This window comes from Pristiophorus japonicus, chromosome 16 (assembly GCF_044704955.1).
Source record: "Pristiophorus japonicus isolate sPriJap1 chromosome 16, sPriJap1.hap1, whole genome shotgun sequence".
In the NCBI taxonomy this organism is placed as follows: domain Eukaryota; kingdom Metazoa; phylum Chordata; class Chondrichthyes; family Pristiophoridae; genus Pristiophorus; species Pristiophorus japonicus.
In genome coordinates, this window is record NC_091992.1 from 15,965,307 (window position 1) to 15,992,515 (window position 27,209).

Genomic DNA, 27,209 nt, shown 5'->3' on the forward strand with positions numbered 1-27,209 from the left:
AAATGCACCGTCTGCTGCTAAAGGGGAACCCATGTCCCTTTAAGGTTCTAACAGCTAATTATTGGTCAGTAAGAAGAGTCTAATTGTTCTTTGTTCAGGATTGGAAAATGTTTGTAATTCACAAGATCCAGGCCAGAAGCACCTGGGGATTTTTAAAGACAGTTTTGTATCAGAAACAACATGTGACGTCTGGGCTGCGACATTGGGAAGGTGATGTTTGGAAGGTTATGGGCAAACCGTGTGCAGGATGCAAGGGTTTTATATTCAGACTTGTAAATCTCTCATGACCCTTCGGGTAAATCAGATGAATTGCTTTGCAAGGCCAGAAACATTGTCCCCCTGGTAAAGTGTAGGTGTGTGTCCCTTTAAGGCTTCAAAGCCCAATTGGTGTTAAGTAAACACCGCGTGAGATCATACATAGGTCATATTTTGTGTCTCGTGTTTTCTGCATGTTCTACACAATTGCTTTTATTGCTTTGCATGTTTTCAAGTGTGTCGAAGCGATCTGCATCAGAGGGATGTCTGAAGTGTGATGTACAGGAGGTGTGTTCATACCGAGAGTTTTTGTAATATTGGAGCGAGATTCTTCATACATTGTTTGGATAAATGTAATATTTTCAAAGATGTGTTATAAAATAGTGTCACCCGTTGATTTATTTTAATAAATCTCTCTGATGATCCTGACGCTAGTTAACAAGGAGGCTCTGTAAAATTTGCCAGCGCTCTCCTTCACTTTAGATAGGCTGCTTTTCCATGTCATGGTTTAGTCCGATCCAGGCTGGGGTTGGGGGGGGGGGTGGGTTTGAGATTAATGCAGTGTGGTCTCACTGTACTGTATAAAGACAGGCGGCTGCAGGTGAAGAGTAACTGGCCATTCACCCTATTGCTGTCCTGTGAGGCTTTGCTTTGTGCACGAGGCCTGCTGTATTTACCTACACATAAAAGAGGGCCGGGGCCCAAACATGACAGCTTATCCTGTCTATGTGATGGGACTAATGGAGACGGAGCTCGCGGCTTAAAACATCTTCTTGAAAGGAACCTGTTCCAAGTGTTTTAAATCGAATGTTAAATCGATTTGAAAATTCATTGCCTGGGACATTTCTGACATGACCAGGCGCCGTATCAATGTAAGTTCTGTCTTTTAACCGATTGCTAACCTTGAAAACCCGCAACAAAATGCGGCTCTATTTTCGAAAACCCTCCCGCCCCTTTTGCGAATCGTCGCCGGCAGTGTTCTCCTCGTCGGTGAGGGGAATCTCGGTCTCCGCGGGCGGCGCCAGAACGTTCGAGCACTTTGAGCTCGCCACTGGCACAGTTCTGGGCGTCGGTGAGGCCGCGGCGAGTCGGTCGCCGCTCTCGAGTCTGCACCCTTGGCTGACGACGGGGGCAGCCAAAGCGGTGGCCTGGCTCTGCCGCTGGCCATGTTGCCACCTGGCCTGTAGGAAAAGGGCAGGGTCGGGCATGGGGTCCAGTTCCTCCCAACCCGCCACTCGCCTTTGCCGAGCCGAGTCTGTCCCCACGGCCCTGTCGACGCAGATGAGGTCGGCCATTTTGGAGTGTACTTTATGGTTCCTTTTCAGCGAGATGGACGTGTAGACGGGAGACGTGGGGATAGCTTTGTCGGAAGGCTTGTCCGAAGGCCGGTTGCCTTGCCTGGAGTTAATTAGTCTCTGTTTGACGCTGTGCAGCTGAAACGAGAGATGGGCCGCAGTCTCGGACTGCTTCTGCAATTCGCTGTTCAGGACGGCCATCCTGTGACTCCGTCTCTTGAGCTCCTCCAGGAACAGCCGCTCCCTCCTCCTCATGCTGCCCTCCAGCGCCGTTATCAGGGCCTCCTTGTGGCGGAGTTCTTTCCTCAGTGCTGCGTTTTGTAGCTCCCTCTCTCTGATTTGTGCCTCGATAGGGGCAAAGTCCTCCTGCTGCTCACAGTCGTCTGCAAAGGAAATAAGGAGAGCTCGATTTAACACTGAACAACACTAGGAACAGGCTCCTTTCAAGATGTTTTAAACCGCGTAACACCCCTCGCTCAGTCTCCTGTGGGAAAAAGTCATGTTTGGGCCCTGGCCCTCTCTATGACCATGAATGCCAACCCATGGAGTTCCCAGAGAAGGCAATCTTGGCTGATGACCCCATTCTTTATATTTAACCATTACTTTGGCCGGCCCACACCCAGATGGTGCACCTCCTCCTCCAAAAAACCCCCCCTCTATTTTTCTCTCTCAACATCTGAAGACCTGTACTCATCCTGGAGCACAATTTTACAGCCCTCCAGTATCTCACCCAAGTGTCTGCTCTTTACAGAGCAGAGAAGGAGACCATTCAGCCTACTGTGCATCTGCCAGCCCTTTGAAAGAGCGCTCCAATTAGTCCCACTCCTGCACTCTTTCCCCATGGCAGTGCAAATGTTTCCTTTTCACGTCTATATCCAATTCCCTTTTGAAAGTTACTACTGAATCTGGTCCCACCACCCTTTCAGGCAGAGCATTGCAGATCATAACAGCTTGCTGCGTAAAAAAAAATCTCCTTTCTGGGTCAATTGGCAATTATCTTCAATCTGGATCCTCTGGTTACTGACCCTCCTGCCAATGGAAACAATTTCTCCTTATTTATTCTATATAAACCCATTGTGATTTTGAACACCTCTACTAAATCTCCCCTTAAGCATCTTTCAGTTTCAGGAGCGTGTTTGGGTTGGGTTGGGGTGGGGTTGACCGGGGGGGGGGGGGGGCGGCGAGGGAGAGGCGGGGTCACATTGCGATCATGCCTGAACATATTCTCCCATGACACCCACACTCATATCTTTCCCATCGGGGCCAATGGACAGTAAGTCAAAGCCAGAGCCCATGCTCAAACTCCCGTGCCCAGGGAAGTCAACTGTAGGACCCTGACCACTTTCCTGAGCAAGGTCAGCTAACTGAATATAGACCAGGGCTCAAGTCCGGGACCGCCTTGATCTGAGTTGATGTGTAACAAACCTCGCAATCCATTCGCTCACTGAGCCCTCCGGGGACATTTTTCTTTTTGTTTAATAATCTGTCTTTTTAAACATTTTTTTATATTCCTGACATCCAAAGACAAAGAGCTGCGTTGCCATGGATACTGAATCTTCTGAATAGTGTCATAATAACGATGTTCCCAGGTCTGCTCAAGATGGCCGAATTAAAGAGTGTTCTCGCCAGGGTCATGTTGCAGAGGGATTTTGCAGGAAAGTGGAGTTGAGGTAAAAGATCAGCCATGATCTTATTGAGTGGCAGAGCAGGCTCGAGGGGCCGAATGGCCTACTCCTGCTCCTATTTCTTATGTTCTTATTTTATCTATTATAGAGGGAACCAGAAATAATGCATTAATACAAAAGCAAAATACTGCAGGTGCTGGAAATCTGGACAAATCTGACCCTGATGAAAGGTCATCGACCTGAAACGTTAACTCTGTTTCTCTCTCCACAGATGCTGCCTGACCCGCTGAGGAGTATTTCCAGCATTTTCTGTTTTTAATTTCAGAAATAATGCATGCTAGTTTAAAGGGATGAGAGCAGTGTTATGGTTAAGGGGCAGGATAAGTTGAGATTTGCAAGCTGGAGAGTGGAAACCTTATCCTCTTTTATTAACCAGTGTCAGCACCTACAAACACCAGGTCAGGGACAGCGCAGATTAGATGCAGAGTAAAGCTCCCTCTACATTGCATCAGCAAGATGCCTTAGCCACAATCTAGGAAGAACATCCCTCTCACTGCACCAGTACGATTTTTTTTCTAATTTCTATTCTAGTCATCCGTGTGGCATCTTGAAGTGAGATTGTCAAATTGCAGGCAAGCTTGGGCTGTAAACTTTTTAAAAAATTTCAAAATATACTTTATTCATATAAAAATTTGTACTGTACATTCAAAAGCAGTTCAGTACATTTAGCTGTGGTCAGCAATCCCATACACTACATTTGGGCTGTAAACTGGGTTGAGACTGTTCAAACTCATCGGGGTCTATTTGTATGTTGTGGGAAAGTTTGTCAGTTCAAAGGTCATTCCTGCCACTTTTGAATGTCAGAGATCATTCTTCGCTGCTAATATTTTTGTTGTAATTTAGCTTAGAGTTTAATTTTTTTGTGTACAATATCCCATTACTGTAGTTAATGTCAACATTATTAACTGTTTGAACAAGAAATGGAAAATATAATGATGCACTCAAAAAAGGCTGGCCAGTAGTAAGGCAGGAAATGGTCACATGATTGAGGGTGTGGAAACCGGAAGTCTGGTGAGTGAGAAGTGATTTGAGAGGGAAAACTTTGTTAGTGATTGTTATATTTCATATTGTTATTGTAATGTTTCTGCTTTGCATTTTGAATAACTATTTAAATAATCATTTAATGGTATATTCCGTCTATTAAGGAGAGAGAGAGAGACAGACATAGAGACACAAACACAGAGACATACATAGTGGTTATGTTAATGGGCTAATAATCCAGAGAACATTGAGTTCAAATCCCACCATGGAAGGTTGAGAATTTGAGTTGACTTGTAATTTATTGCATTGCTGCTGGCTGGTACAAAATAACTGCCGTGTTTATCTAAATAACATGCACTGCATCTCAAAAGATAATTCACTGTGTGAACTGCTTTCAGACATTTCAATGGGATGAGGGGCTATATAAATCCAGGTATTATTATGGGACAGTGGCAGAATGGATACGAAATTGGCTATGTGACAGGAAACAGAGAGTAGGGTTGTTTTTCAGACTGGAGGAAGGTACACGGTGGGATTCCCCAGGGGTCGATACTAGGACCACTGCTTTTCTTCACAAATATGAACATCGACACCTGGGATTCTCTAGCCAAAGACCGCCCTAAGTAGAGGAAGAGCATCCGAGAGGACGTTGAGCAACTCGAGTCTCGTCGCCGCGAGCATGCATTAAATAAGCGCAGGCAGCGGAAGGAGTGTGCGGCAAACCAGATTTCCCCACCCACCCTTTCCTACAACGACTGTCTGTCCCACCTGTGACAGAGACTGTAATTCTCGTATTGGACTGTATAGTCACCTGAGAACTCACTTTTAGAGTGGAAGCAAGTCTTCCTCAATTTTGAGGGACTGCCGATGATGATCATATATATGAATGACTTAGACTTGGGAGTACAGGACACAATTTCAAAATTTACCATGACACAAAACTTAGAAGTATAGTGAACAGTGAGGAGGATAATGATAGGCTTCAAGAGGACATAGACAGGCTGGTGGAATGGGCAGACATATGGCAGATGAAATTTAACATAGAAAAGTAGGAAGAATGAGGAGAGGCAATATAAACTAAGGGGTACAATCTTAAAGTGGGTGCATGGACAGCGAGACCAGGTGTATATGTGCACAAATCATTGAACGTGGCAAGTCAGGTTTAGAATGTGGTTAAAAAAGCATATGGGATCCTGGGCTTCATAAATAGAGGCATAGCGAACAAAAGCAAGGAAGTTATAATGAATCTTTATAAAACACTGGTTCGGCCACAATTGGAGTATTGTGTCCAATTCTGGACACCGCACTTTAGGAAGAACGTGAAGGCCTTGGAGAGGGTGCAGAAAAGATTTTCAAGAATGGTTCCAGGGATGTGGATAGACTGGAGAAACTGGGGTTGATCTCCTTAGAGCGAAGAAGATTGAGAGGAGATTTGTTCAAAATCATGAGGGGACTGGACAGAGTAGATAGAGAGAGACTTCCCATTGGCGGAAGGGTCGAGACACTGAGTTAAGGTGATTGGCAAAAGAACCAAAGGCGACATGAGGGAAAACTTTTTTACGCAGCGAGTGGTTAGGATCTGGAATGCACGGCCTGAAAGGGTGGTGGAGGCAGACTCAATTGTGACTGTCAAAAGAGAATTGGATAAGTACCGGAAAGAAAAATATTTGCAGGACTACGGGGATAGCGCGGGAGAGTGGGACTAGCTAAAGTGCTCTGGCAGAGAGCCGGTATGGGCTCGACGGGCCGAATGGCCTCCTTCCGTGCTGTAATCACTCCTATGATTCCATTATCTTGGACTGCATTCAGAGCCGATCTCAGCAGTAAGAAGACATTGCACTATACTCAATGTATCACCCATCTCCTTGGCTCTGTGTGTCTTCAACCAATCTTGTATGCAGGTATAGTTCAGTACTGTACCTCATAGAGCCCATTAACAGAAATCAACAAAATACTTTTCTGTTAAGATGAGATTCCTCAGTCCCTTACTCTAAATTCCAGCACCAACAATGTCGCAGAGGTGGTCACTTATGACTTGAGGCCCAGGGGATATGAAGTGGCAGGGCTGCAGGTGAGAGGGAGATGGGCCACAAGTGGTGTCGGGGGTCATATTATTGAGTAACACTCCAACTTTGCATTATAGCAGTGACGACATTTCAAAACTCACGTCACTGGCTGTAAAGCGCCTTCGTACTCCCGAGGTCACAAAAGGCACTATATAAATGCAAATTCTTTACATTTTTTAAAACACTGACACAGTTGCACCCAACTGGGAGCACAAGCCACCAGAAGTACAAATTGATTCATCATCATCATAGGCAGTCCCTCTGAATCAAGGAAGACTTGCTTCCACTCTTAACATGAGTTCTTAGGTGGCTGAACAGTCCAATACGAGAGCCACAGACTCTGTCACAGGTGGGACAGATAGTCGTTGAGGGAAAGGGAGGGTGGGACTAGTTTGCCGCACGCTCTTTCCGCTGCCTGCGCTTGGTTTCTGCACGCTCTCGGCGATGAGACTCGAGATGCTCAGCGCCCTCCCGGATGCACTTCCTCCACTTAGGGCGGCCTTTGGCCAGGGACTCCCAGGTGTCAGTGGGGACGTTGCACTTTATCAGGGAGGCTTTGAGGGTGTCCTTGTAACGTTTCTGTTGCCCACCTTTGGCTCGTTTGCCGCGAAGGAGTTCCGAGTAGAGCGCTTGCTTTGGGAGTCTCGTGTCTGGCATGCGAACAATGTGGCCTGCCCAGCGGAGCTGATCAAGTGTGGTCAGTGCTTCAATGTTGGGGATGTTGGCCTGGTCGCATTGATTAAAAGGTTGTTAAATGCGCTTAACTAAATAAGGAGGAATTCACTTTAAATCTGTTTTGGTGTCATTTTGTAATGAGCTCCAAGGTCACACGATGAGTAAAAGCCGTTAGAAATGGCAGAGAGGACAGGACACACTGTGACCTTTTCGCTTCTTGTCTTGAATTGCTGAATAAATGCAATGGATTCTGAAGCAGGAATCCACTGGCTCTGCCCGGGTGACAGTTTCCCTGAACTTGCATTAATCCTCAAGCAGATAATGAAGTATCAAAATGTAATGAGAATTCAATGATCTCGGGAATCCAATTTTAGTTTTTCATTCCTCCTTTCGAGGTGTCGTGCTTATTAATGAGGAAACTCCGGAATTAACTCTAACCGATAGATATGCCTGAACTAATTGTTCTACTGTTGTTGAAGATTTGTATTACCCAGAAAACAAAAATAATAACTTGTATTTATATAGCGCCTTTACGTAGCAAAACATCCCAAGGCGCTTCACAGCAGTGTTATAAGACAAAACAGATAAATTTGACACCGAGCCACAAAGGAAGAAATTAAGGCAGGTGACCAAAAGCTTGATCAAAGAGGTAGGTTTTAAGGAGCGTCTTAAGGTGGAAAGAGAGGCGGGGAGGTTTAGGGAGGGAATTCCAGAGCTTGGGGCCTAGGCAACACAAGGCACGACCACCAATGGTTGAGCCACTCAGTCACCACAAAGGATTTCCACTGGCTTATAATGTCTGACTTCCACCTAATACCATTTGGGAAAAAAAAGTGAATCTGTCACATTTAGAGATTTTAAATGAGGCAGAAGTGTGTCAGTTTGCAGTGGCTGTTCGAATTCTACCAACTCCCACTGATGGATAATGGCACTGTGACCCATTCCTGGTTTAAAAAAAAAATTGTTACAGCATTTCTGATGATCAATACACTGTTTTGCCGATGTGCCCCATAGGTCACAGTCAGCAGAATTGATCAGTAATAACTAGGCCCTTTGATTTTTGTGGTATGCATCAATGATTTAGACTTTAATGTAGGGGGCATGATTAAGAAGTTTGCAGATGATACAAAAATTGGCCGTGTGGTTGATAGTGAGGAAGGAAGCTGTAGACGGCAGGAAGATATCAATGGACTGGTCAGGTGGGCTGAAAAGTGGCAACTGGAATTCAATCTGGAGAAGTGTGAGGTAATGCATTTGGGGAGGGCTAACAAGGCAAGGGAATACACAATAAATGGTAGGATACTGAGAAATGTAGAGGAACAGAGGGACCTTGGAGTGCATGTCCATATATCCCTGAAGGTAGCGGGACAGGTAGATAAGGTGGTTAAGAAGGCATATGGAATACTTTCCTTTATTAGCTGAGGTGTAGAATATAAGACCAGATAGGTTATGCTTGAACTGTATAAAACATTACTTGGGCCACAGCTAGATTACTTTGGACAGTTCTGGTCACCGTATGACAGGAAAGATGTGATTGCATTGGAGAGGGTACAGAGGAGATTTACGAGGATGTTGCCAGGACTGGAGAATTTTAACTGAGGAAAGTTTGGATAGGCTGGGGTTGTTTTCTTTGGAACAGAGGAGGCTGAGGGGAGACTTGATTGAGATGTAAAAAACTGAGTGGGCTAGATAAGAGTGGTGGGAAAAACCTGTTTCCCTTCGCAGAGAGACATTGATTTAAAGACATTAAAGTAAGGATTATAGGGGAGGTGAGGAGAACTTCTTTTCACCCAGAGGGTGGTGGGAGTCTGGAACCCAATGCCTGAAAGGGTGGTAGAGGCAGAAACCCTCATTGCATTTAAAAAGTACTTGGATACGCAGTTGAAGTGCCGTAACCTACAGGGCTACGGACCAAGAGTTGGAAAATGGGATTAGACTGGATAGCTGTTGGTCGGCTGGCGTGGACACGATGGGCCGAATGGCCTCCTTCTGTGCTGAAAATCTCTGATTCTATGAAAAAGTATATCCAAGATGCCATTCTGTTGATCTACGGATTTCAGTGCCTCCATTTCTAAATCCCCACCCCTGCTTGTTGGGGGATTAAAATATTCCGATTGATCAACCCCTTCCCCACCCTTCATGTCTTGGGTAATTGTACATTTTCATGTAATTGAATTTAAGATTTGTTTGTAAAAGTAGGGCCGTGTATTAAGATTGAATGACTAATCAATGGCTCATGTCCCCACGGAATAAGCAGCTGATATAATGGAAACATGTAAACTAATGTTGGGACAGTCAGTGAATCCAGTTAATGAGCAATTACTATGAGGCTGACAACACCGAGGTCCCATTACAAGAAGTTTATTACGAACAGCATAATTGTAATGTACTGAAAGAATGATGAGACTGCAGCAGGATAGATAGTGCCGTGTCACAAGCGGTTACTCTCACTGGCACAATTGTTATTTCTCAATCTTGCCTGTTTTGCCAAACTTAATTGAAAGATTTTTTTTGGTTTGAATAAGAGATTTTGAGGAAACGTGTGGGACATCAGAGCAGTTACCATAGTGATAGGCTTCAGTGAACCCCAGGTGTAAGTTCCCTATTCCAGAGGCACTGAGTGAAGGTCTAGCACATCATTATAGGTGGTGGGGGTGGGGTGGGGGGCCCAGATAAATGGTAGAACATAAGAACTTAAGAAATAGGAGCAGGAAGGAGTAGGCCACCTGGCCCCTCGAGCCTGCTCCGTCATTCAATAAGATCATGGCTGATCTGATGGACTCAGCTCCACTTCCCTGCCCACTCCCCATAACCCTTTACTCCCTTATCGCTCAAAAATCTGTCTATCTCCGCCTTAAATATACTCAATGACCCAGCCTCCACAGCTCTCTCGGGCAGAGAATTCCACAGATTTACAACCCTCTGAAAGAAGAAATTTCTCTTCATTTCAGTTTTAAATGAGTGGCCCCTTATTCTAAGACTATGTCCCCTAGTTTTAGTTTCTCCTATGAATGGAAATATACTCTCTGCATCCATCTTGTCGAGCCCCCTCATTATCTTAAGTTTCAATAAGATCACCTCTCATTCATCTGAACTCCAATGAGTATAGGCTCAACCTATCTTCCTAAGTCAACCCCCTCATCTCCGGAATCAACCTAGTGAACCTTCTCTGAACAGCCTCCAATGCAAGTATATCCTTTCGTAAATACGGAGACCAAAACTGTATGCAGTACTCCAGGTGTGGCCTCACCAATATCCTGTACAGTTGTAGCAGGACTTCTCTGCTTTTATACTCTAGCCCCGTTGCAATAAAGGCCAACATTCCATTTGCCTTCCTGATTACTTGCTGTACCTGCATACTAACTTTTTATGTTTCATGTACAAGGACCCCCAGGTCTCTCTGTACTGTAGCACTTTGCAATTTTTCTCCATTTAAATTATAATTTGCGCTTCTATTTTTTTTTTCTACCAACGTGGATAACCTCACATTTTCCCACATTATAATCAATTTGCCAAATTTTTGACCGCTCACTTAGCTATCTATATTCCTTTGCAGATTTTTTGTGTCCTTCTCACAATTTGCTTTCCCACCCATCTTTGTATCATCAGCAAACTTGGCTACGTTACACTCGGTCCCTATATTACCCCCAACCCCGTGAGCTTTTATCTTGTGCAGTAACCTTTTATGTGGCACCTTATCGAATGCCTTCTGGAAATCCAAATACACCATATCCACTGGTTCCCCCTTATCCACCCTGCTCGTTACATCCTTAAAGAACTCCAGCAAATTTGTCAAACATGATTTCCCCTTTCATAAAATCATGCTGACTCTGCTTGATTGAATCATGCTTTTCCAAATGTCCCGCTACTGCTTCCTTCATAATGGACTCCAGCATTTTCCCAACGACAGATGTTAGGCTAACTGATCTATAGTTTCCTGCTTTTTGTCTGCCTCCTTTTTTAAATAGGGGCATTACATTTGCGGTTTTCCAATGCGCTGGGACTGCTCTAGAATCCAGGGGATTTTGGTAGATTACAACCATAGTGGTTATGTTGCTGGACTGGTAATCCAGAGGCCTGGACTAATGATCCGGGAGACAGGAGTTCAAATCCCACCACGGTAGCTGGGGAATTTAAATTTAATCTGGAATAAAAAGCTGGTCTCCGTGATGGTGACCATGATTGTCGTAAAAACACATCTGGTTCACTAATGTCCTCTTTAGGAAAGGAAATCTGCCGTCCTTACCCGGTCTGGCCTATATGTGACTCCAGACCAACAGCAATGTGGTTGACTCTTAACTGCCCTCTGAAACGGCCTAACGAGCCCTCACCATGATTGTCGTAAAAACCCATCTGGTTCACTAATGTCCTCTTTAGGAAAGGAAATCTGCCGTCCTTACCTGGTCTGGCCTATATTTGACTCCAGACCAACAGCAATGTGGTTGACTCTTAACTGCCCTCTGAAACGGCCTAACGAGCCCCTCCGTAGTACCAAACTGCTACAAAGATGGCGGCTCACCACCACCACCACTGTCTCGAGGGCAATTAGGGATGGGCAATAAATGCTGGCCTTGCCGCCACGCTCGCATCCTATGAACAAAATTAATAAAAAAATGAAAGTGGAAGTCTCCCCAAGGGAATTAAGGGTTTTGGGGAGCGGGCGGGTAAGTGGAGCTGAGTCCACGGCCAGATCAGCCATGATCTTATTGAATGGCGGAGCAGGCTCGAGGGGCTAGATGGCCTACTCCTGTTCCTAATTCTTATGCTCTTGTGTTCTTATGAGAATGGAACATCTTTAAACAGGTTTAAAAACTGGGAATTTGTTTTGGTTTTTTGTTCCCATTTTCCGTCCTTGCACATTGCTCACCAGAATGCCTCCTCCCCCAACCAGGAGAATCGGGTAAGTGTATGAAACAATTACATTTATTGTGGAACAGTGTAAAGTACAGCAAATAAGAAGGCAAAAAATAGGCGACTTGAGCGGTTACAAATTTGGATTTGCCATAGAGGCCATCTTGCGTTCATCGGTGTCGATCATTCCTATGAACGGTCTGAATGTCTTTCTTTTTGGGGAGTTGATTCACACTGCCCTAAACCTATTTGTTTGATGCAGCAATTCAGAGACGTACAATAGCATCTGTGTGTGCTCTGGACTGGTTATTCGTTTCTTTTATGAAAGTGCTTCTCCAAACACTCCACAAGCAAACCAAGTAATCGCTTGTCGAGACGAGGGTTGATGAGAATCATGAAATTGATTTATTTCACAGTCGCGTGAACACACTGAACAGCGGTCGTAATTGGACTCGCTTCATTCAATCTTTACAATCTATCGACACGTAATACAAACTAAAGAGAATGCCACACTACCCCACATCAGTGGGTCGTCTTACTTGAAGTAAACAAGATGCCTCCAACGATCCTCGACCATTTACAGCCTCTTTGCCTCAGCGAAAGCCCTCACAGCCTTTCTGTTTCAAAAAACCTCCTTTTTTTTATTTCCCTCTTTATAGATAGATGGAGATTAAATGATTTTCCAATGCAATGGGCGTTTGGTTTTTTGACCACCCAGACAAGTTAACAAATTGTTTACTTTCTAGGGAAAATAATTTTTATTTCGCATATTATCCATCTTTCAGCTAGGTGACTTTTTTTTAAGGGAATGTATGTTGCTTTTCTGTGGAAAAATGGTCAATAAATCCTGAAATGTGGCAGAAGTACTACAAATAATGTCAAGTTAGCTAAAGATCATATTGAAAGAGATCTGGGTCAATGGAGGTCCAGCACCTCTGACAATGCAGCATTCTTTCAGTACTGCACCGAAGGGAGTTAATTAGGGCTCGATGTTTTTTTTCTTTAAAGCTTTTTAATGTATTGCTATTGTAATTGTCAACCTTTTTAAGACCTAAAATCAACAGGGGGGGATGGAGTAGTGGAGATGTTGCAGTATTTGAGAGGAGAATGTTGTGTTCTTGTGGCATTGTTTGCTGTGTGGGCTGTTTGACGAGTAAACCCCTGAGCTTGACATGGGTAATGCGTTTCGGGTGCTGTTGTACGACAGTAAAATATTTGGAGTCGGATGAAATTTAATTCCCTGCTGGAGCATTGGAGTGATCCCACGCAGCGAGGATTAGTGCGAGAGATTTTGAAATATATTAGCATAATTGGTTTATTCATGGGGAAATTATAGAATCATGGAATAATACAGCACAGAAGGCCATTCGGCCCATCGAAGGCAGCGCCGATTCTTTCAAAGTATTTGGAATCCTGGACAAGAAAAGTCTGACCACATGAAAACAGCGATTTTTTCATCTCATTTCTGTTGATTAATGCTGCACTACAGTGTGACCCTTTTTTCGTCCTAAGCATTGGCCAAGTGATTTGTTTTCACCTAGAAGCCAGGATATTAAAGTCACAGAAAGGCTGCAATGAAGATTCACTAGAATGATGCCAGAAATAAGAACGGTTATGGTGATAAGATTGTTTCCAAAAAAAAGGGGCTTTTTGTTGCACAGCAAGCTCCCACAGACAGCGATGTGATAATTTACTAAGGCTGATTGAGGCCAGGATACCGGGGATAATTTCCTGTTCTTTTTACAATAGTGTCATGGGATCTCTAGCATCCACCTGAGAGGGCAGACGGGGCTTCGGTTTAACGTCTCATCCGAAAGACAGCACCTCTGACAGTACAGCACTCCCTCAGCACTGCCCTGAAGTGTCAGCCTAGATTTTTGTGCTCAAGTCTCTGGAGTGGGACTTGAACCCACAAACCTTCTGACTCTGAGGCGAGTATGCTACCCACTGAGCCACGGCTGACACGCTGAAAGGTTGTTTCCACTGGTTGGCAAATCAGTAACAAAGGATCGTAGATTTGGGATTATTCTTGGAATAACAAAGGGGAAATTTCCATTTTTTTTTCACACACAAGACAGGAATGCTTTATTGCTATTGATCCAGGAACTACAATGTCATTGAGAAGGGAACTGGTACAATGCAAGAGGAGGCCCATTGGGCCTGTGCTGCTACTAGCTCTTCAACTGGAGTTATTTACATAACATAAGAGCATAAGAAATAGGAGCAGGAGTAGGCCATTTGGTCCCTCGAGCCTGCTCCGCCATTCAATAAGATCTGATCTTGGCCTCAACTCCAGTTCCCTGCCCGCTCCACATAACCCCTCACTCCCCTATCGTTCAAAAATTTGTCTATCTCCAGCTTAAATATATTCAATGACTCAGTTGTAGATACTGGATTCTTTTCCCTTCAATCTGTTTCAGCGAATTCACTGACACACGAACACTTTTAGTCTTAGCAACATAAGACCCTTATTAGAGATTCTCCGGCCGGGACCTGTTAAGATAAAGGGAACACTCTCTCGATTCGAGCCTGTCCACCTTTCTCCTGACAAGTCTCGTAACAGTACAAAAGCTCAACACTTATACATTGTTACAGCAGAACACATTTGAGTGACACTCAGTTTATACAATCATTGGTCGATTTCCCCCATAGCATACCCAATTGCAGGCTAACAACTCTCCAAATAGGGCGGGCTCCAGGGATGTGTTTATTGTTTTGATTTTCATAGCATTTCCCCATTTCATGGCTGGATATAGCAGCCCCTCGTCTGACTCATGTCTAACTTTTGCTTTTTCGCGTAACTCGTCTGAGTAACCCCTTTTTGTGCTGACATTGTAGTTATCACAGCTTGACATCTTTGGTCAGCCATTTACCCATGATTCCCTATCTCCATCCTTTTGCTACCTTCTCTAGCCATCTACCACTTTCGCAATCCTTTTTCACATTCTCACAGTCTCCACAGCTCTCTGGGGTAGAGAATTCCAAAGATTCACGACCCTTAGAGAAGAAATTCCTCCTCATTTCTGTTTTAAATGGGCAACCCCTTGTTCTGAAACTATGCCCCCTAGTTTGAGATTCCCCCACAAGGGGAAACATCCTCTCTGCATCTACCCTGTCACAGCCCCTCAGAATCTGATACGTTTCAATAAGATCACCCCTCATTCTTCTAAACTCCAATGAGTTTAGGCCCAACCTACTCAACCTTTCCTCATAAGACAACCCCTTCATTTCTGGAATCAACCTTGTGCACCTTCTCTGAACTACTTCCAATGCAAGTATATCCCTCCTTAAAAAGATTACTCTTATTCCATTTCCCTGCACTTCCTTGTATCTTGCTATAATTGGCTTAAGACTCTCAAATCTTAGGTGTATCCTCATGGTTACATATCAACTTCTTGTGTACCCACTTCCAGATCTACCAGCTACCCGAGCAGCGCTACCAGCAAACAGGTTTTCGGTTGGACGGTTGCTGGGCAACTGAAAGCATGCTGTAGTGTACGGTGATCGGAGGCGAGTTCTCTGTACGTTATTGAATATGTGTTCTCATTGGTGTATCTTGAAGTAAATTAACTACTTATATAACCCATTCCTGCAGTTTTATAAATCTTCGCCTGAGTAACCTATTATAAAAATGCAATAAGTGATAAATAAAATCCACCATTAGACAATTTCTCCTGTGTATCCCACCCAGAGAAGTGTCATGTACCCCTGGGGTATGCGTAACACCGTTTGGGAATTACTGATCCAGGAGAAGGACACCAAGATTAAAAAGAGTAGGCTCGAAGACCAGATAAAATGAGGATGAGTGGTTATATGTTGCCAATTTGTCTTTTGAAAGCCTGTCGAGGTGGGAGGAAGAGGAGGCCCAGGGTGTAAAGGCATTCCACAATTTGAATGAGATTCAGTTCCTCGCTCCACTAACTTTCACCAAGGACAAGTTGGTAAAACAGATAAATAACCTAATGTAAGATGCCATTTTTAATAACATAATAATTGACAGAATTTTACCCGACGTGTTAAATAAGGGCAGATTCTTTTGACATTTTAATACTGCCTAAGTTGAAGACGTGCATCATAACGTTGATCCCATCACAACATGCAATGAAAAGCACTAATATTCACTGGTTGATTATCCAATTATAACTGGAAAATAATTACTGTGTCATTTTTACTTTGAAGATTAACATTTTTTACTGTCGCTCTTTTTAAAAAAAAAAAGACCAACCAAACTTGCAAGGATATGAGCATAAGACAGCGTTATTAAAATATAAGTGAGTGAGCGTCTCTGCTAAATCCGCTTTTCAGATCCTCGCCAAAGTGCGAAAGTGATCCCCTGCACTGGGACTCAGCGGCCTGATCAAATGATGGGAACTCAGCGCATCCATCTGAAGGTCAGAGAGAGCTCCTGTGACAGCGGGTGGCCAGATAATCGGCCTGACTCTCAGGATTTGGGGGTGGGGTGGTGAGGGACTAGTAGTAATTGGAATTTCCTTAGTTGTGGGTTACTGAATAAGGTACGGTAGCACAGGGGTTACGTTACTGGACCAATAATCCAGAGGCCTGCACCATGGCAGCTGGGGGAATTTAAATTCAGTTAATTAAACAAACCTGGAATCATCATCATAGGCAGTCCCTCGAAATCGAGGAAGACTTGCTTCCACTCCAAAAGTGAGTTCTCAGGTGATTGAACTGTCTAATACGGGAAATATCAGTAATGGTAGCCGTTAAAAAAAAAAACTACCGTATTTTCATTAAAACCCATCTGGTTCACTAATGTCCTTTAGGGAAGGAAATCTGCTGCCCTTACCCGGTCTGGCCTATATGTGACTCCAGACCCATTGCAATGTGGTTGGCTCTTAACTGCCCTCTGAAATGGCCTAGCAAGCCACTCAGTTTTAAGGTGGTTCATCACTACCTTCTCGAGGGCAATTACGCTTGGGCAATAAATGCTGGCCTGTCCAGCGACGCCTACATCCCGTGAACGAATATTTAAAAAAAGCAATCAACTATTTGTAAAATGAGGTGCCACAAAAACCTGGTTTCAATAAGCATCATTGTTGTACTTGCACACTGTTAGAAAGAAACACTTTCCCGACCACCGGACTTCCTGAAGCGCTTTACAGCCAACGAACTACTTTTGGAGTGTAGTCACTGTTGTAATGTGGGAAACACAGCAGACAATTTGCGCATAGCAAGCTCCCATAAACAACAATGTGGTAATGACCAGATAATCTGTTTTAGCAATGTTGGTTGAGGGATAAATATTGGTCAGCACACCGGGTATAACTCCCCTGCTTTTCTAAATAGTGCCATGGGATCTTTTACATCCACCTGAGAGAGCAGACGGGGCCTCGGTTTAACATCTCATCCAAAAGGGGGTACCTCCGACAGTGCAGTGCTCCCTCAGCACTGCACTGGGGTGTCAGCCTGGATTTTCGATCTACATTTGTTCTACATGTTTAATGTAATGGGGCTCATTGTTTCAGTGTCCTGCTATGCCGTGACAACCGATACTCCATTTTAGCTCTACTGATGGAATTATTGTAAACCCCAATAATTCTGGAATTTAGCTCTTCTGTACTGTGCCCTCTATTCATTGAGTATTCATTGAGTATTCATTGAGTATTCATTGAGTATTCATTGAGTATTCATTGAGTATTCATTGAGTATTCATTGAGTATTCATTGAGTATATTGAAATTAACCTCTTGAGGGGACTGAGTTTCTGTTTTTTTGCATAGGTAGTGTTTGGGTGGCTCTTTGATTGCATTCTGGTCTGAGTCAGAAGATTATAGGTTCAAGCCCCACTATGGACTTGAGCACATAATCCAGGCTGACGCTTCAGCACAGTGCTGAGGAAGTACTGTATTGCCAGAAGCTGTGTCTTTCGGAAGGCATGGTCCTGTCTGCCTGCTTAGATGCATGCAAATGATCCTAGGACACTATTCCAAAACGCACAGGCAATTTTATGGGAATCCTGGCCAACAGTTATTTATCAACCAACACCATCAAAAACATTATGTGGTCATTCATATAATTTGCCATTTGTGGGAGCTTGCTGTGCACGAACTGGCTGCTGCATTAGCCTCCAAAACAATAGTGATTTCACTTTGAAAGCAATTAATTGGCTGCGATGCACTCAGGGACATCTTAAGGATGTGAAAGGCACTACATCAATGCAAAATTTTCTCTCTCCACCATCACCACCCCCGCCCCCCCCACCCTCTTATAATCAAAATCAGGCAATTTTAGCTCATCTATTCAGGATGAGTTCAGGCAGTTTCAGTCCAGTTCTTTGTGGGTGGGTGCATATGGGACATAAGCTCTCTCTAATTTGGTATGAATTGGTAAACACACTCAGCAACTCCACAGGCCGATTCCAAGTGTAAGAAAGAACAAACTCTCAAAAAAATTGACTTTCACAAACTCAAAATGACCCAAAGTGCTTCTAAGCCGATGAAGTGGCGTCAGTGTTGTAATATAGGGAAACGCGGCAGCCAATTTGCGCACAGTAAGGTCTGACAAATAGAAAGAAAGACTTGCATTTATATAGGCCCTTTCATGATCACTGGACATCTCAAAGCACTTTACAACCAATGAAGTACTTTTGGAGTGTAGTCACTGTTGTAATGTAGGAAACATGGCAGCCAACTTGCGCAACTGATGATGACCAGATAATTTGTTTTTTTAATGTTGATTGAGCGATTAAATATTGGCCAGGACACCGGGGCTAACTCCCCTGCTCTTCTTTGAAATAGTGCCATGGGATCTTTTACATCCACCTGAGAGGGAAGACGGGGCCTTGGTTTAATAGCAATGGAGATAAATGACCAGATAAACTATTTTAATGATGTTGGTTTAGGGATAAATATTGGTCAGGACACCGGGGGGAAACGCTTCTGTCCTTCTTTGAAAAATGCCAAGAGGGGAGGCAGGGCCTCTGTTTAATCTCTCATCCAAAAGTCGGCACCTCCGACTGTGCAGCCCTCCCTCAGTACTGCACTGCAGTGTCGGCCTTTTGTTGCGTGTTCAAGCCCTGAAATGAGGCTTAAACCCGCGGCCTTATGACTCAGAGGTTAGAGTGCTACCAGTGAGCCCATGGTTGGTGTCTTGAGTGTCTTAAAGTCACAGGCACGTCCATCCATCACCTTCGCCACAGGGACTGAGGTTCTTCTCTGCTGGAATCACCACTGAAGGTTTGCTTTGGTGCTTCTTCCCAATCGGAGCACTTGGCAATTCTTTTTCCCAGCTGGTCATCCACCCTGACCGTGTTGACTGGGGAAGAAGGGGCCACGTTTAGTAACGGTTCCTCTGAACCCAGGGCCGCAAGCTTTACTTGACACGAAGAGGCAAATCAGTTCCCTAAAAGTTGATGACTAAAAGCCAATTACTCAAAGATATGTTGATGGGGTGAGATGAAGTAAGGTGGGAGGAGGCTCGTATGGAGCATCACCACCGGCACAGACCTGTTGGGCTGAATGGCCTGTTTCTGTGATATAAAATTAGGTGTAACTCAATGATTACTAACGAATTCAGTCCGTACTTGCAACCAATTCTGAACTCGAAGACGATGAGAATGCAGTGTGCATATAACTTCATGAGGGCGATCGTTACTTATGACTAGATTATAGAATGCTAAGTATGTTCCAAAAAAAAAAATTGTATTTATATAGCGCCTTTAACATAGAGAAACATCCCACAGCGCTTCACAGGAGTATTATGAAATGAAAAATTTGACACTGAGCCGTATAAGGAGAAATTAGCGCAGGTGACCAAAAAACTTGTTCAAAGTGGTAGGTTTTAAGGAGCGTCGTGAAGGAGGAGAGAGAGGTTTAGGGAGGGAGTTCCAGAGCTTGGGGCTGAGGCAACACAAGGCTCAGCCACCAATGGTGGAACGATTATAATCAGGGATGCTCAAGAGGGCAGAATTAGAGGCGTGAAGACATCTCGGGTAGGGGGGGTGGCGTTGGTGTTGTGGGGCTGGAGGAGATTAGAGAGATAGAAAAACAAACTGAATACAGGTGCAGCGTCGAAGATCCGGAATATGGACTCCAGACCGATCGGTGGCAGGGTTGTCCGGAATATCCAGACCCGCCGATCCTGCCGACCTCAGGGGCCCTTGCCGCTGCTCACCTCACCTCCGCTCGCTACCGCTGCCCTTGCCTCGGGGCCTCCTTGCCAGCCCGCCCCAACACCTCCTCCATTGCAGGGGCCCCGCCCCAACACCTCCTCCATTGCAGGGGCCCCACCCCAACACCTCCCCCCCCCGCCGCCCCCTGAACACCTCCCCTTCGGCGGGGACCCCTCCCCCCTTTCTGACGTTCCGAAATCCGGAAATACCCGAACCTGGGCTCGAATGTTTCTGGATTCGTGATGTCAGAAAGATGATCGAAAGTCTGGAATCCGGAAGGGCCTCGGTCCCGAGGCTTCCGAATTCTCGACCCTGCACCTGTACTTCCTAAAATAAGTACACAGCAGGCACACCATAGTGCTGAGACCTTGGGTGAAATTATCTCTCTAGAAAGCTACAACCTCCCAGAAAGGATTCTACAATGCTGTAACAATTTGTTGTGAAGAGTGAATGATTACTCAGTCAGACTGCAATTTAAAAAAAAACATCAGTCTGTGTAGCATTCAGCTATTTAGAAAATGACACAAAATCAACTGCCAATGTTTCATGAAATGCTTACATCAAAAAGATGAATAGGCCACAGTGTGACAGTTTTTTTGGTACTCTTCAAGGTGATGGATGTTACTGCTGAGGCAATGGAACACTCTGGTCAGATGTCACACAGCCAGACACACAGTAAATCTCCTTGTACTGTGTCAAAACATCATGCCTCTGCCAAAACCACAGACATTCTCTCCCAGTTGTACCAGTATATTATTTTTTCCTATACTAGTCTACCCAAGTGAATTGGGGGTAATTTATGTTGTCGGCTCATACCCAATAGGAACTGGATAGAGATTGCCCAGACGCACTTCACATGGGATCTTCACATTCCCCTGAGACTGGAGTCCCATCTCTCTGGGTTGAATTTGAACCTGGGCTGCAGAAGTGTAAAGCCAGTGTCATCGTCATCATAGGCAGTCCCTCGGAATCGAGGAAGACTTGCTTCCACTCTTAACGTGAGTCCTTGGGTGGCTGAACAGTCCAATATGAGAACCACAGTCTCTGTCACAGGTGGGACAGATAGTCGTTGAGGGTAAGGGAGGGTGGGACAGGTTTGCTGTACATTCTTTCCGCTGCCTGCGCTCGATTTCTGCATGCTCTCGGCAATGAGACTCGAGGTGCTCAGCGCCCTCCCGGATGCACTTCCTCCACTTAGGGCGGTCTTTGGCCAGGGACTCCCAGATGTCAGTGGGGATGTTGCACTTCATCAGATAGGCTATGAGGGTGTCCTTGTAATGTTTCCATTGCCCACCTTTGGCTCGTTTGCCGTGAAGGAGTTCCAAGTGGAGCACTTGCTTTCGAAAGCCAGTGTGTAAGCCCAGCGAAACGCTCGGCCACAAGACAGTACCTCCTGAAAATGCAGAACTCCCTCAGGAGTGTTGGACTAGAATTTGTGCTTTTAAGTCCCTGGACTGGGGCTTGAACCCACAACCGTCTGACTCTGAGGCAAGAGTGCTGCCAGTGAGCCAAGCTGACGCTTGTTATTAGCAGCCACGAGGTTTGGTGGGGAACTATTTCTTCTGTTTGTTTGTGGTGAAATCCTGCACGTAAACCCATTTAATGAGAATGAGAAGTTATTCACAAAGGCTTTTCTTTTTGATACTATGAACATTGTGCCTCTTGTTCCTATGGCGTTCTATTGGTTTCCGGTTAAGCAACACCTTGATTTCAAAATTCTCATCCTTATTTTCAAATCCCTCGTCCCTCCCCATCGCTGTAATCCACTCCAGCCCCACAACCCTCCGAGATGTCTGCGCTCCTCTAATTCTGCCCTCTTGAGCATCCCTGATTATAATCGCGTAACCATCGATGGCCGTTCCTTCAGCTGCCTGGGCCCCAAGCTCTGGAACTCCCTGCCTAAACCGCGCCGCCTCTCTACCTTTCTTTCCTCCTTCAAGACATTCCTTAAAACCTACCTCTTTGAGCAAGCGGAGCAAGCTGTTGGTCACCTGTGCTAATTTCTACTTATACGGCTCGGTGTCAAATTTTTATCGCATAGTACTTCTGTGAAGCACCTTGGGACGTTTCACTACGTTAAAGATATTAAATAAATACATACAAGTTGTTGTCTAAGCATCACCCCACACAATCTTCCTCCCCCCTTTGTTCAAATGAGCACTCATCACATCGTCTCCCACTGTAACTCAGTCTTTCCCAATCCATCAAAACTGTGGTACTCTGCCTCCCACAGTCTACCCATCCTCTGACAATGTGGAGACTTTAATACCCAAGACTGGCGTCTCCCATCTGTACTACTTCATTTATTTTGTCTTCTATTCTTTTCAACCATGGTGGTATCTCTCACTATGGGTAGACCTTTCGTACTAGCTTTTTAATTTTATTGTTAGAGGGATATTCTATATCTGAGAAGATGGCGGATTGTGCGATGATTAATGTGCATGAAGTGCGCAACCATGTCCAACTTGTTGTTTAAACGAAAGAGGATCTAACACGTATACATCATTTTATATTCACATATCTACAAGTGAATTCCATGCCTGCTGCAAAAGCTATCCTTACAGCAGCCTGCGACAGGGAGCAGATTGTTACATCACAGTCAATCATTTCAATGCTTTCTCCTGGTCCCGAGATGGATATTCCACAGGGTTGTCAGATTCTGGCGCAAATTTTTTTCTCCGTATTTCTTGGTGATTTTCCTGCATATGATTTATTTCATCTTCTATTCTTTTCAACCTTGGTGGCGTCTCTCACTATGGGCCTGGCCCTTCGTACTAGTTCCTTAATTTTATTTTAAGAGGAAGATTCTATATATTAAAAGATGGCTGGATTGTGCAATTATTAATGACAAGCCCCCATGTATCAACGCAATTAAAATATTTTAAGCAGGTTGAATTATTTGGGGAACAATAGATGGTACATTATCTGGGAAATATGGGAGAGGGGGAGCAGGAGGGAGTGGCACACAGAACCAGCACTGTTCATTTATCTGTCACTTTAATTCTCCGCTCCACTCCCACTCCTATCTCCCTGTCCATGGCCTCTCTCACTGTTCCAGCGAAGCTCAACGTAAGCTCAAGGAACAGCACCTCATCTTTTGTTTAGACACTTTACAGCCTGCTGGACTCAACATCGAGTTCAACAATTTCAGAACATAACCTCTGCCCCTATTTTATTCACATGGCAGCTATTGATGTTTCTACCATTCCCATTTACACCTCTTCTAGACTCACCCTTTGGTTTCTTTATTTGCCCCATTACCATCTCCTTTTGTCTTACACCATCATCCCTTTTTGTCATTGAATCTCTCCCACCTCCCACCCTATCACAGACCTTCCCTTTTGTTCTTTCCTTCCCCTCCCCCCTTTCCCTGCCCCTACACTTGCTGAAAAACCTGTTGCATCTCGAACTTCTTCCAGTTCTGACGAAGGGTCATTGACCTGAAACGTTAACTCTGTTTCTCCACAGATGCTGCCTGACCTGCTGGGTATTTCCAGCATTTTCCGTTTTTAGTTCATTTTCCCTGGTTTGCTCTATTTTCGGGGTTGAATGGTATTCCATTGCCAGGGGCTGGTGAGGAGAATCTTTCCCGCTCCAAGTAGTGGGCAAACAAGAATGATTGGGTGGTGGAAACAGATTAAATAGTAGCCTGCAATAGGGAATTGGATAAATACTGGAAGGAGGAAAAATTGCAGGGGAAAGAGCGGGGAAGTGGGACTAATTTCTTTATTAAGGTGGAAAGTGAAGTAGTCCAATCTGAAACTAGGGTCCTAAATCTAAACAAAGGAAACTACAAAGGTATGAGGAATGAATTGGCTATGATAGATTGGGAAGCTTCATTAAAAAGCATGACGGTGGATAGGCAATGGCTAATATTTAAGGAACGAATGCATGAATTGCAACAGTTATACATTCCTTTCTGGTGTAAAAACACAAAAGGAAAATTGGCCCAACCATAGCAAACAAAAGAAATTAAGGATAGTATTAGATCCAAAGAGGAGTTATACAAAGTTGCCAGAAAAAGTAGCAAGCCTGAGGATTGGGAACAGTTTAGAATTCAGCAAAAAAGGACCAAGAGATTGATTTAAGAGGGGAAAAATAGAGTATGAGAGTAAACTTGCAAGGAACATAAAAACTGACTGCAAAGCTTCTACAAGTACATAAAAAGAAAAAGATTAGTGAAGACAAATGTTGGTCCTTTACAGTCAGAATCGGGAGAATTTATAATGGGGCACAAGGAAGTGGCAGAATAATTAAATAAATACTTCGGTTCTGTCTTCACGGGAGAGGCCACAAATAAGGTCCAAGAAATGCCAAAGAACCAAGGGTCTAGTGAGCAAGAGGAATGAAAGGAAATGATTAAGAAATGAGTGCTGGAGAAACTGATGGGACTGAAGGGCAATAAATCCCCAGGGCCTGATGATCTGCATCCTAGAGTACTAAAAGAGGTAACCATGGAAATAGTGGATGCATTGGTTGTCATCTTCCAAAATTCTATAGATTATGGAACAGTGCCTGCAGATTGGAGGATGGCAAATATAACCCCACTTTTTAAAAAAGGAGGGAGAGAGAAAACAGGGAACTACAGACCGGTTAGCCTAACATCAGTAGTAGGGAAAATGCTAGAGTCTATTATAAAGGATGTGATAACGGGGCACTTAGATAATATCAATGGGATTAGACAAAGTCAACATGGATTTATGAAAGGAAATCATGTTTGACAAACCAACTGGAGTTTTTTGAGGATGTAACTGATAGAATAGATAAGGGAGAACTAGTGGATGTAGTGTATTTGGATTTTCAGAAGGCCTTTGATAAAGTCCCACATAAGAGAAATTAAAGGAGATAGGATTGGGGGTAATATACTGGCATGGATTGAAAATTGGTTAACTGAAAGGAAACAGAGTAGGAATAAACGGGTCTTTTTCGGGGTGGCAGGCAGTGACTAGTGGGGTACCACAGGGATCAATACTTGGGCCCCAGCTATTCACAATATATATAGGTATATAAATAATTTGGATGAGGGAACCAATGTAATATTTCCAAGTTTGCAGATGACACAAAACTAGGTGGGTTTGTGAGTTGTGAGGAGGATGCAAAGACACTGCAAGGTGATTTAGATAGTTTGAGTGAGTGAGCAAACACATGGCAGATGCAGTATAACATGGATAAATGTGGTTATCCACTTTGGTAGAAAAACACAAAGACAAAGTATTATTTAAATGGTGATAGCTTGGGAAATGTCAATGTACAAAGGGATCTGGGTGTCCTTGTACACCAGTCATTGAAAGCAAGCAGTTAGGAAGGCAAATGGTATGTTGGCCTTCATTGCAAGAGGATTTGAGTACAGGAGCAAGGATGGCTTACTACAGTTATACAGGGCCTTGGTGAGACCACACCTGGAGTATTGTGTGCAGTTTTGGTCTCCTTACCTAAAAAAGGATACACTTGTCAGAGAGGGAGTACAGCAAAGGTTCACCAGACTGATTCCTGGGATGGCAGGACTGTCGTATGAGGAGAGATTGGGTCGACTCGGCCTGTATTCACTAGAGTTTAGAAGAATGAGAGAAGATCTCATTGAAATGTATAAAATTCTGACTAGGTTGGACAGACTGAATGCAAGGAGGATGTTTCCCCTGGCTGGGAAGTCGAGAACAAGGGGTCACAGTCTCAGGATACGGGGTAGGAAATTTAGGACCGAGATGAGGAGAAATGTTTTCACTCAGAGGGTGGTGAACCTGTGGAATTCTCCACCACAGAATGCGGTGGAAGCCAAGTCACTGAATATATTTAAGAAGGAGATAGATTTCTAGACACAAAAAGGCATTACGGGGTATGGGGAGAAAGCGAGAATATGGTGATGAGATAGAGGATCAGCCATGGTCATATTGAATGGCGGTGCAGACTCGATGGGCTGAATGGTCTCCTTCTGTGCTGTACTATTCTATGATTCTTCCTCACGGTGGGTAATTTAGTTCAAGTGAGAGTATAGAGGTGGATTTGAACTTGGCCATTGTTGGGCTACTGCTATCCATTTCCAAATGAGAAATTGGACGGTTGTTTGGCACAGTACTTGTCATGGGGAGGGGGAGGGGAAGGGAAGGGAAGGGAGGGGGTGGTTGTGCTGCAAAACCGATGAGGTAAACGTGGATTCCGACAATGAACTTTCATCAAAATTTAACTTTAGAATGGTTAAGATTACCTCAGACTGTCTTTGTTTCAACTTTAATGACATAATTTGCTAAGTAATAATGAATAAAACTTGATTTCCCACGAGTGCTCACAGAAATAAATAAAATAAGAAATAACTGTGATTAAAAATGCTTCTGATAAACAACATAAATCTTAACTCAGCCTTTCAGATTGCTGTGTTGCATAAGTTTTAGATTGCATTAAGTGCTGCTGTAAAATGAATTTTAGTAAAAGCAGCAATATTTATCCAAGCTAATTATGATGACCGTAACACATTCTGTGAAATCCTAGGAGGAAAAAGGAATATCTTTCTTAATTATTGATCTGCGTATGAATTTTCACGTCTTATTAGAAACTTTTGTTTTACTGCTGAGAGTAGCACAGTAGATCCTTACTGAGATTAACACACAACAATGCCTGTCCTCTTCAATCAGGACTTTGCAATCTGTAGTATTACCCATGGCTCAGTGGGGAGCACTCTCGCCTCTGAGTCAGAAGGTTGTGGGATCAAGACTCACTCCAGGGCAGTACTGAAGGAGTGCTGCATTGTCGGAGGTGCTGTCTTTTGGATGAGGCTTTAAAACAAGGCCCCGTCTGCCCTCTCGGGTGGAAGTAAAGGATCCCACAGGTGCTGTTCTGAAGAAGAGCATTGGAGTTCTTCCCCGGTGTCATTTATCCCTCAACTAACATTACAAAAACAAATGAGCATATTGGTGTGTGTGGGACCTGTAATGTATTTGCTTCGTGGCTTCTTTGCTTAAGAATTCATAGCAACGCATTGCTATTAAGAACGAGTTAGAAACATAGAAAATAGGTGCAGGAGTAGGCCATTCGGCCCTTCGAGCCTGCACCACCATTCAATATGATCATGGCTGATCATTTCCTCAGTACCCCTTTCCTGCTTTCTCTCCATACCCCTTGATCCCCTTAGCCGTAAGGGCCATATCTAACTCCCTCTTGAATATATACAATGAACTGGTATCAACAACTCTCTGCGGCAGGGAATTCCACTGGTTAACAACTCTGAGTGAAGAAGTTTCTCCTCATCTCAGTCCTAAGTGGCCTACCCCTTATCCTAA

At 44.2% G+C, this 27,209-nt stretch overlaps 1 protein-coding gene across 1 annotated transcript in view; it reads right to left on the reverse strand.

The window, feature by feature from the left end:
• Nucleotides 1-1,184: 1,184 nt before the first annotated feature.
• ccdc92ba (coiled-coil domain containing 92Ba) overlaps nt 1,185-27,209 on the reverse strand; it is a 67,819-nt gene continuing 41,794 nt past the window's right edge. The window contains exon 3 of the mRNA XM_070858061.1: nt 1,185-1,933. Coding sequence (XP_070714162.1) covers nt 1,185-1,933 — 749 coding nt within the window. The remainder of the gene's footprint in view (nt 1,934-27,209) is intronic.